The following is an 11,095-nucleotide window of genomic DNA, read 5'->3' as shown; positions in this document are numbered from 1 at the left end:
ATCAATCCATTGCAATTACAGTTACACATGTTATTTTGAATGTTCGCTTGTAATTGTTTAGGTACATAATGTCGTTGCACGCACACTACTCTCTCTCTCTCTCTCTCTCATTGTACTCGCAGTCGAGAGAGAATAAGAAAGAGGAAAGTGGAATATCCCTCATAAGATCTCTCTCTCTCTCTCTCTCTCTCTCTCTCTCTCTCTATACCGACGCTAGTGAACTAAAATTCATCCGGCCTACAACCCGTAGTAGGTCGCTTTCATCCCTCTCGCTCGGTAATGACATACGGGAGTTGCGCTTTCAAAAGCATGCAACACCCACAGACGTGCTGTACAGCTGAAGCCCGAAGCCTGAAGCCACTCTCAGTCTCTGGTGAGGGAGAGAGGCGAGAGGGCGCTTAATTCAGCTGAACCTGGGTCTCTGTGATTCGGAATCAAATGGGTCGGAAGGCTGGAGTTATCGCTTTGTTTGATGTAGATGGCACCCTCACGTTGCCCAGAAAGGTCTGCATCTCTAAGGTTCTTTTAACTGCTTGTTTCAGCAAATCTCACACCACACCATGTTTTGACTTGTTTTTGCAGATGGCAACCCAGACTATGCTAGATTTTCTGCAAGACCTGCGTCAGGTTGGTTATCTGCAACATCGTAGCTGCTTCAAAACTATGCATGCACAGAGAGAGAGAGAGAGAGAGAGAGAGAGAGAGAGAGAGAGAGAGAGAGAGAGAGAGAGAGAGCATTTGGTAATGTGGATCCATGGAGACCAAGATGGAACTGAACTTGAAACTGTTTGGTGAAAGCATATTGGTATGGACCTAAATGTGTGAATGTGTGTGTGCGCGAGAGAGAGAGAGAGAGCGAGAGCTCCAGTACTGCTTATCTGCTCTCTTTTCATGATGCATGGCCCTTGGTTGTGGGTCGGCCACCCTGTCAATTATGACTGGTGAGTTGTGGCTCACTCATAACTCATGAGTACCTATATGGAGACGCATTGCCTAGGCCGCTCGAGCCTTTGGTCCCCTAGTTAGGCCTCTCATTGTGCTCACTCAGTTCTCTTTCTTTTTGGTCATGCATGATTACAGGGCTAGGTTAGTGCACTATTTTTAACCTACCACTTTGAGGTCATTTGTTAGTTGACTATTTCTTGCTTGAGAAGCCCGGTATACCTGCAAAGCTTACATCTCTTCACACTTTTGGTCTTAAGAATACATTGAATATTCATGCATGGTCTGAGTTTAGTATCAAAATCTTTTTTGCTTCCAATTGTTTCTCCATCTATCCTCTCTATCCATTGTCTCTCTCCTCAGCTTCGTTGTGCACTTTAAAATAGCATCAGCGCCATGCTAGGTGCCTCTTGATCAGGCCTTAACACCAGGCGTTTCCACATTTGGTTCGGTTGTGTCTGCATTTTTGTATCTGATTGTGGATTTCCCTTCCTATGCTTGTGTTTTTGCTCTTGGTTGCTAGATCTAACTGTGAGCATATGAAATATTGCTGTGAAGTAGCAGATCTCCCTCTTTCCATCTATGTTTTTGCTCTTGATGGCTGGATCTATCCCAATTTACTTTTGGTTTTGTAGATCTGCAGCTGATTCTTAGTCCCTTCTAAGAGTTGTGCATTTTAACGCAATTTTGTCACGAGCATGGACCTTTATATGTTATGCATGCTTTTGACATGATATAGAGCTGGAGCACGTGAGAGAGAGAGAGAGAGAGAGAGAGAGAGAGAGAGAGAGAGAGAGGTGGACCATGCTATGAGGTTTGTGTTGGGAGCAAGAAAGGAGGGCACACTATGTAGCCAGAGCGCTAACGGTGAGCTCGTCTAGTCTTTTTCCTTTCTTATTCCATAGACTACAAAAGAATGAAAAACATTGTGTGTGTATGTAATAGGTATGTTGTATGTGCCCACTCTGGATGAACGGCCAATTTGCCATTAACCCCAACACCCTCTCACTTAAAGGCCAATGTGCTAGGTATTGTCTCAAATCCCGTGTAACACACGACACGGTTTTCCGTATCAGATATCCTTCCTTGAGTGAATACCTTGTTTGTCCCCACTTAGCACCTTGTCAAAAATCCCACCAAAATCTAGATCTGTAGCATACTACCTTCGCATCTCATCGAAGTCTTGATGATGCATTGTTGTAACAATGGATATAAAACATCTGCAACCACATTTTTCTTGCCCTTGAAGTACAATATCTGAAAATAAAATTGACACAAGATGTTTGACCACCTCATTTGTTTCTTGGGCAACTTCGTCTGGCACAAGAAATACTCTAAAACTTTGTAGTCTGTGAACACTGCAAAGTTTGTGCCAGGCTAGTGATCCTTCAATTCACTCAAGAGAGGCATACTGGTTACGCGTAAAATAAATCCCATTAGCTATCAAGATTCCCTTCAAACCACAACGCAGGAAAATCTATGCTCCACTTGCCCTTGCCTACACCTGCACCTTGTTTCGTGATGTAGCCCTTAGCAACCTGTCAGCGTGAGACTCAAGGGAGCGCTACCTCTGTTTCGGGAGAGCGGGAGAGAGAGAGAGAGAGAATCCAAGCTCGTCCTTGCCGCTTAAGATCAAATCCCTTGCTACAGCTCGTCATCCAGAGTGTGGCGAGAGCGTTGCATTTGTTGCAAAGAGAGAGAGAGAACTGTCTGTTCTCATGTAGTCTGAGAGTTCTCTCGTCTGATAATATGAGTGTCGTAGAGAGATGAGAGAGAATTGATGTAGATTCCTCTCAATTTTTTTTTTCAAAATGTGTAGAACATACTCAAAGCATGAATTATTGCTAAGAGTTTCAACTTTCTTCTAATAACTCTGTACAAACCTCTTAGTCTTGAAAGCATCTCACTCTCATGAGCTATACCGCAACAAACTGCTTCACAAGCATTGCAGTAAACCTCAAAAGATTTTTGCAAGTTTGGTAGAATCTTCTTTGAGCCGCTCAAATGCCCTAATATGTGAAGCTCTCCTAGTGAATGGTACCCCTTTCTGAGTAAGGGTGTGCAACTGCTTAGATATCTCTGGAAATGTTTAATCAACTGCTGATAGTAAGAATATAAGCCCAAGAAGCTCCTCACATCATGGACTTTCTACAATATAGGCCAATTTCAGATAACTAAGCCTTTGTTGGATCCATAGTTTTTTTCCCATGCGTACAGCGTGGCAGGCAAAAAGTGGGTGAACATGGGTAGTTTTTGCCTCCGTTTTTCTGTAGACATAGACTCTGAAACTTGCAATTTTTGCACGGCTCTTGAAGCTTCAAGACCTAGAGCCTTTTGTGGCTACAAGTGTGTGTAACCGTGCATCTGGAGGGTCTAAGGACTTGGGGCTTTGGGCCAGTGTTGCTTGCGGTGTGACTTGTGAGATTCGAGTCTTGATGCTCGAGTGGTGTGATATGCGAGTGATGGGCCGCAAGAAGGGTCTAGAGTAGAATATGCGACACAGGTTAAGTCCCTCGGGAAAGGGCAGTACACATGTAAATGCAATCTGTGCCCGTATCAATGGGATGGAAGCCCTCAGCGCATCCATGCGCACATGCTTGGTTCGAGTGGCTGTGGTGTCGACAAATGTGATGAACGTTCTGAGGATATAAAAGACATATGCAGGAGGTTGCATGCTGACGCGGCTAGCAAAGCGCAGGGCCGAGGGGGTATGGTTGATTCTATGGTCGATGGTTTGAGTGGAAATGCATCTCAAGGTGTAGAGTTTGTGTCAATGGCAATGCCAGAGAAAAGAGGGCCAAAGGGGCTTTGGTAAATACATGGGACTTGCAAGCTTGCTAGCAAGCAAACAATTTTTTTCCCAAAGAAAAAGATCCTTCCATTAGTTAAGACAAATCTGCCCAATGGGCTACAAGCTGCCCTGCTAGAGAGGGCTACATCAACAAGTGCCCAGACTCCTAGTAAAAAGACGATATGCACAATGATGGCTGCATCAAGAAATGGGGGGAGGAAATAACCACACTAGTGGACGATACTGTCACCTAGGCGCGCCATGAACCATGGTGAAGAAGGGCACTAAGCGCCAAAGACGCAAGAAGGCCTCTCAGCACTCCCGCATGCGGATGGAACTACCCTGAAGTCTTTGAAACCGGCCCTTGAGGATATGGACCAACCCCAGCCAAATGTCATGGACAATCTCTGTCGGTGAGATGGGTCGAGCCTCGAAGATGCAAAAGCAGCAGGCTCGCCAAATGAATCACAATGTGTAAGGTGCAACGGAATGAATGTTGTATTTTCTCAAGATTAGTGATCTATATTTGCTCAAGGTTCCTTTTAGTTCTTAGGGAAGGAGAGAGCCTTCCGTCTTTATGGAGAGTGCTATGATCACGAACAAAGTGAGTGGATATTGTGCGTGCAAGTGAATGAGACTGAGAGAAGGAGAGAAAAGAGATACGACGCCCGAGAGGTTGTAAAACCCTCCTCTGAAGGCCCCACTCTCGTAGGCGAGAGTGGTCTACTTTGATTGCACAAAGGTGTACAATGCGTATGCAATGGACTGATGCAACTTGGACCGTGCCGATGACGATGACGGTAATGATGACGACGACTTGATGGCTGAAATCTGTGGTCTTCTATCTGCTGATTTTCGGGACTGTTTCGGTGGCTGAAAATGACTGTTTTGGCTGCGTTTTTATGGCTGAAAATGAAGGTCCTTCTGCAACCAATGGAGGTTGACTCTGCTATTGTACCATAGGCTGAAAACGTTGCCTTCTTGACACGGCTAGGGCTGAAAAGCACTAACGCTGGCTGACTCTATCCCTTGCCAAAAACGCATGGCTTGTTGGAGGTCCAAAAACGCCAATAGGTTGAAGTGGGAAAACGCTAGTAAATGCGACTTGCTTGCGGTGGGAGAGAATCTGCAATGGCTAGGTGGTGCTGGTAATGGTGGCGATCCTGCAATGGAAGGAAGCGCCAGATCTGAGGGTAGGCGAGGCTGGGAAATCCAAAAATGCCAGGAAGGCTCGGAGATGCAAAAACGCTAGAGGGTCTGAGAGGGTACTGCTGAGAAGTTGCCTGTTGAGCGGGAAGCTCTTGCTGCCTCTTCTGCCAAAAAGTGCTAACTTGGGTTTGCTTATATATTAACTTACCCAATTTACCCTACTGACTACCCAACAAAAGTCACTTAATAAATAAGTGAAAAATGTCAAAAATAGGGAAAATAGGATAAAGTCACTTGAAAAATCCCCAAACTGACTCTGATGGAATTTGATGGAAATGCTTATGCTTATGCGGTGTGCAACCGGAGGATATGCATCTACACTAAGTGATTGGGCATGCACGGTCTACGAATAGACTCACAAAAGTGCCAGATCACTGCTAATCTAAACTGACTGAACCCTGCTGTGGTGTAGCTTGTCCACGGACACATTGGGATGTGTCACGTGACATACCCTCCTTTTCAAAGTGAGGTACTGGTACCGAATTGTATGGCGTCGAGGGAGATTGCCAACAGCATCCGGAATCTTGGAAGGGACTCTTCGCCGGCCCACTCTGATGTGTGGGTCGTGCGGTACTGGAACTTCATAAAGGTCTGCAATGCCTGCTTCTTTGGGCCGCGCCGAAAGCGACAAAGTCTTTTGTGGCTCCTTCGATGCTTCAACTTCGTCTCTTCTTTCTTCTTCAAGAATCTCCATGGCTGAAAATTCCTGAAACCATCTCCAACACAAAACCATGAACATACCCATTCCATGTAAAGTGAAGGAAAAAAATCTTGTCTTCTCTAAAGACTGTATATGCAATGTAGATGAACATAGAGACGGAGTGATAACCCGTTCATCAAACACATGCAAACAATGAGATCGAATCTTTTCTGTTTGATCAAAATCAATCAACTGTGGCAAATCACAATGGAAATGCCCATGCTTGGTGCTCATACTTTTATGCGCTCTTTCGGAAACTGTGTCATGCCAAGGAAGAGACATGGAATGTGACTTCCATACATACAAACTTTTCAGCTTTTCACGAAAAATCCGCATACATTCGTGCTCCTCCATGAGAGAAACGTGCTCAATATACAATATGTCATGCCTAGGAAAAGGGATCACATAACGATGTTGACTAAAATACAGGAAACCCTCACCAATGAAACACTCGAACAATGCGTGTGTATCAATCATGCGAACACATAATACTTCCTGTAAGGGTTCTTTGGACCAAGGCTCGAGAGCCAAGATCGCTTCTTCTTGAATGATCGAATCGTCATGTGGGGGTTCTTTGGACCTCGACTCGAAAGCCAAGATCGGTTCTTCATGATTGATCGAATCTACAACGAGGGTAGCTTCGCTAGAAAAAGCATCCACTAACTCATCATGCTTGTGAACAATCGCATCTTCTTCATGCAAGTCATCATGCTTGTCTTTGTCATCCAAATCATCATGCAAATCATTATCATTCAAATCATCATGCTTCTCATAATCATGCAAATCCTGTGTGTCATGCTGTGGAGAAAAAGAGACTGAGAGAGTGTCCTTCTCCTGAATCCTTGCAATCTTGTCCTGCATATTAGCAATGAGAGATGGAGAATGAGCAATGTCCTCTCCATGAAAGATAGCAGGAGAATCACATTGGTATCAGAGTTTTGGAAGTGTTCTGCATTACTCAAGGAAAGAACCACAACAATTTTTTTTTTGCTTGATGCGGTCGCACGAACCCAAGTTCGCTTGGGCGTGTCGATTCCTAGTCGTGTTTTGTTGAAGAGTGACAGGAATCCTAAGAAATAAGGGTTTGTCCAGCCTCCCCTTGTGTCTCTTTTCACTCATTGAGAGCGGACCGTGCACTTAGCGGCCGGCCAATCGACGTGAGGTGGGAAAAAGCAACCTTGGTGTGAGCGCAAGGCTGCCAAGAGTGCTCGGATACCAATGTAAGGTGCAGCGGAATGAATGTTGTATTTTCTCAAGATTAGTGATCTATATTTGCTCAAGGTTCCTTTTAGTTCTTAGGGAAGGAGAGAGCCTTCCGTCTTTATGGAGAGTGCTATGATCACGAACAAAGTGAGTGGATATTGTGCGTGCAAGTGAATGAGACTGAGAGAAGGAGAGAAAAGAGATACGACACCCGAGAGGTTGTAAAACCCTCCGCCGAAGGCCCCACTCTCGTCGGCGAGAGTGGTCTACTTTGATTGCACAAAGGTGTACAATGCGTATGCAATGGACTGATGCAACTTGGACTGTGCCCGATGACGACGACGGTGATGATGACGACGACTTGATGGCTGAAATCTGTGGTCTTCTATCTGCTGATTTTCGGGACTGTTTCGGTGGCTGAAAATGACTGTTTTGGCTGCGTATTTATGGCTGAAAATGAAGGTCTTTCTGCAACCAATGGAGGTTGACTCTGCTACTGTACCATAGGCTGAAAACGCTGCCTTCCTGACACGGCTAGGGCTGAAAAGCACTAACGCTGGCTGACTCTGTCCCTTGCCAAAAACGCATGGCGTGTTGGAGGTCCAAAAATGCCAATAGGCTGAAGTGGGAAAACGCTAGCAAATGGGACTTGCTTGCGGTGGGATCTGCAATGGCTAGGTGGTGCTAGTAATGGTGGCGATCCTGCAATGGAAGGAAGCGCCAGATCTGAGGGTAGGCGAGGCTGGGAAATCCAAAAACGCCAGGAAGGCTAGGAGATGCAAAAACGCTAGAGGGTCTGAGAGGGTACTGCTGTGAAGTTGCCTGTTGAGCGGGAAGCTCCTGCTGCCTCTTCTACCAGAAAGTGCTAACTTGGGTTTGCTTATATATTAACTTACCCAATTTGCCCTACTGACTACCCAACAAAAGTCACTTAATAAATAAGTGAAAAATAGGGAAAATAGGATAAAGTCACTTGAAAAATCCCCAAACTGACTCTGAAGGAAATGCTTATGCTTATGCGGTGTGCAACCGGAGGATATGCATCTACACTAAGTGACTAGGCATGCACGGTCTACGAATAGACTCACAAAAGTGCCAGATCACTGCTAATCTAAACTGACTGAACCTTGCTGTGGTGTAGCTTGTCCACGGACACATAGGGTTGGGATGTGTCACGTGAGACAATGTTAGATTGCAGATGAGCTCTCAACACAACTCTCTATCTCTGCTCCACTCTTGAGGAACTAGCTCTGTGGCTGTTTAAAATGTAGGCCGGCCCTCTCGTATGACAATTATCCTGCTGAGAGAATGTCACAAAGTGATGACGTGGCGGACAGCAGAAACCCTAATTTCTGTCAGAAACCCTAAAATTTCTGCAAACCCTAAATTTTGCCAAAAACCCTAAATTCCGGAAATTGCGGAGGCGGATTATTATTATTATTATTATTTTTTTTTTTTTTGGAAAATGATGAGCGACGCGAATTTTGCTTTTGTTTTTTTTGTAAAAAAAAAGAGAAAAGAGTCTCTAAGAGAGAGAGAGAACTGATGCTTTTGATTTTAAAAGCTTTTGGGGCTCTGCTTTTGGGCATCCCTTGTAACCTTTAAATTAGTGGTGAGGGCCTCACTTCTCAGAGCATCTGGACGCAGAGTCTGAGAGTGAAATCCTAACCGCTCTCTTGTACTTTGATGATTGATTAATATAAAAAGAAATACCGAAAGGGGCGCCAGTCTTTGGGGCCAATATCTCTAGGCACGGAACTCCGCCGGGCCAGTGCAAATCTATTGTGATCTGTGAATTGTTTTGAAGTGGTTATTTGGTGCTGTCGCGGTTGATTCTTGACTTGGAGTGTCCAAGTCTGTTACAGAGAAGCCATCCCAAAACGAAGTGCTGGGGCCGTGAGTGTGGACCAAGCTACGATACCCAAATGTACTGGCTGGTTGTGGAAAGTGTAGGCATCAGCCGAAGAATCCGACGTAAGAGGGGGGTATGTCACAAATTGATGACGTGGCATGATCACCCGCGAGTTGGCAACAGACAATACGGAAATTCCGGAATTTGCGTTGGCATGTTGACGTGGCAGACAGTACGAATTTTCGCGTTTTGTGCTGACAATTGCTGACATGGCAGGCTGTACGGGAATCCCGCTTTTCACGTTGACATGCCGACTTGGTTGAATTGTACGGAAATTTTCGCTTTATGCGTTGCTGATTTTTATGGTAGATTTTTGGGCCTTCTGCTTTTGAGATCACCTGCTTTTGGGGCTCTGCTTTTAGCATCCCTTGTAATGTTTATAAGTGACCCAAGGGGACTCACTCTGGAGAGCATCTGGATGCAGAGTCTGAGAGCGAGCACCTGCGGGAGTTGTACTTTGCTCAAAGATTAATATAAAAAGAAATACCTGAAGGGGCACCAGTCTTTGGGGCCAATACCTCTGGGCACGGAACTCCGCCGGGCCATTTCTCTCTCTCTCTCTCTCTCTCTCTCTCTCTATTAAAGTTCAATGATTATGAAGTTTTTGTTCTTGTTGCTATTGATTTCTCGCTAGTGTCCAAGCCATATACAAGTGTCATCTCTTTTCTCTCTCTCTCTCTCTCTCTCTCTCTCTCTCTCTCATTTAGTTCAGTTCAGTTGTTTGAAGTGCAGTAAAGTGTGCCTTGCGTTTGTGCGGAGTACTAGATCCGAGCTGAATCCTTAATAAACACTTCTGCTGTGCCTGACATTGGTATCAGAGCTTTGTGTGTACTAAGGGAAGAACCTAAAGAAGAACCAAGAACCTTAAGAACCTTAAGAACTTTAGAACTTAAAGAACCTCTCCTAGTTTTTTTTCCCGAGAGAATCTTTGAGTCCCGATCTTCATTGCCATGTCTTTGAAGGAAGATCGACATCGGATACACGAAAACCTAGATCTTGAGTACCAGGATCTACTTGCCTCTTATGCGGATATGGAAGATGTTGGAGACATGATTCTTAATTCTCTTCTGCATTTGCATTCGCATGTAGCGTGCATCCACCACTGTCGACAAGAAACCCTTGGAATTACCTTCGAGCACCCTTACCTTTCAGCTTTTTGAGGATTAGTGGTGCTAATACTATAATTAAGGCTTAAAACTTCATACATAAGATCAAACTGAGACTCAAGAGACTGAAAGTGTGTTTGATTGATTGAATGAATGCTTGAAAATTGAGTACAATAGGCTCCTTATATAGGAGACGAGACACAAATGAAAAGACACGTCTCATGGAGAAGAGAGATGACTTTAGACGTAAAGACACATCCTTTCGGCGAAAAGTTGCAACCATTGGACGAAGAGTCGCAACAGTAGAGCGAAGGGTTGTGACCAGTCGTTGAAGGAGTGTGGCTTTTGGCGAAGAGGCATGTCTCTTGAGGGAAGGGTCGTGACCATCCAAAGCGTAGGGGTCCTCCTTGGCATGGCACTTTGCGTATCTGCAACTAGGAGTAGATGTAATACTGTAACATAGTCACATCGTGATATTTCCTCCCATTTAAAATGAGAGCTTCGGTTAAAGAAAGGACTTTTGATGTTGATAGAACTTTGGAAAAGCATTGAATCTCTGAAAATCTTCAGTCTTTGAGTTATCTGAAACGTTTGTCTTGAACAATTGCTTCTTGTGAAACCTTTTTGCTTTGACTGCTAAATCCCATGTCATTGCATTATTCAAAGATTTTTTAGAGGAGTCTGGCTTAATCAGGTTGACTGCAACAAGAGATTGATCTTCAAAATCCTTCATGTGATGTAAGACTTTTGGTTCAAAATCTTCTAATAACTATGAAATATTTGGTGAAGAGGAAATCTTCTCAAGGCATTCTTCGAAGGGGTTAACTTCATCCATGCTAATCACTGGAAGGATTTTGGATTGAGACTGTAATCATCTTGCAATAATGAATCCCAAAATTCTTCAGAATCATCTTTAGAAATTGCCAATTCATGACTTGCAATTGGCATATCATCATCCAACAAAGAATTAAAGAAAGCATAGTTGTCTTCAGATTCGGAACATGCAACTATGTCCTTATCTTTGTGTGGTAACGAAGTATCACTTGGAAAAACTTCTTGCTCGAGATCATCTTTGTATTCATCAATTGATTCAGGTTAAGTTAATGAATTCAAAAATTCATCAATTATAATTTCTGCATCTGCATCAGAGATCATATTCGTTGCATAATCCACTGTATCATGCTGTTTGACTTGTACACATGAGGCTTGAATTACTCGTTCCGCATGATAAA

The 11,095-nt window shown here is 44.2% G+C and overlaps 1 protein-coding gene across 2 annotated transcripts in view; it reads left to right on the top strand.

Moving 5' to 3' along the window:
* Positions 1-225: 225 nt before the first annotated feature.
* Positions 226-11,095, top strand: part of PMM (phosphomannomutase) — a 60,417-nt gene continuing 49,547 nt past the window's right edge. The window contains exons 1-2 of one of the 2 annotated variants that reach the window (XM_086498638.1): positions 226-504; positions 583-627. In XM_086498638.1, the coding sequence (XP_086354764.1) occupies positions 439-504; positions 583-627 (111 nt within the window). In that variant the 5' untranslated portion in view covers positions 226-438. The remainder of the gene's footprint in view (positions 505-582; positions 628-11,095) is intronic. The other variant, XM_086498637.1, reaches the window with a different exon arrangement.

Source organism: Adiantum capillus-veneris, chromosome 24 (genome assembly GCF_014529385.1).
Source record: "Adiantum capillus-veneris isolate H3 chromosome 24, ASM1452938v2, whole genome shotgun sequence".
NCBI classification, from domain to species: domain Eukaryota; kingdom Viridiplantae; phylum Streptophyta; class Polypodiopsida; order Polypodiales; family Pteridaceae; genus Adiantum; species Adiantum capillus-veneris.
The sequence above is the reverse complement of the archived record's forward strand: the minus strand, read 5'-3'. Positions and strand labels throughout refer to the sequence as shown.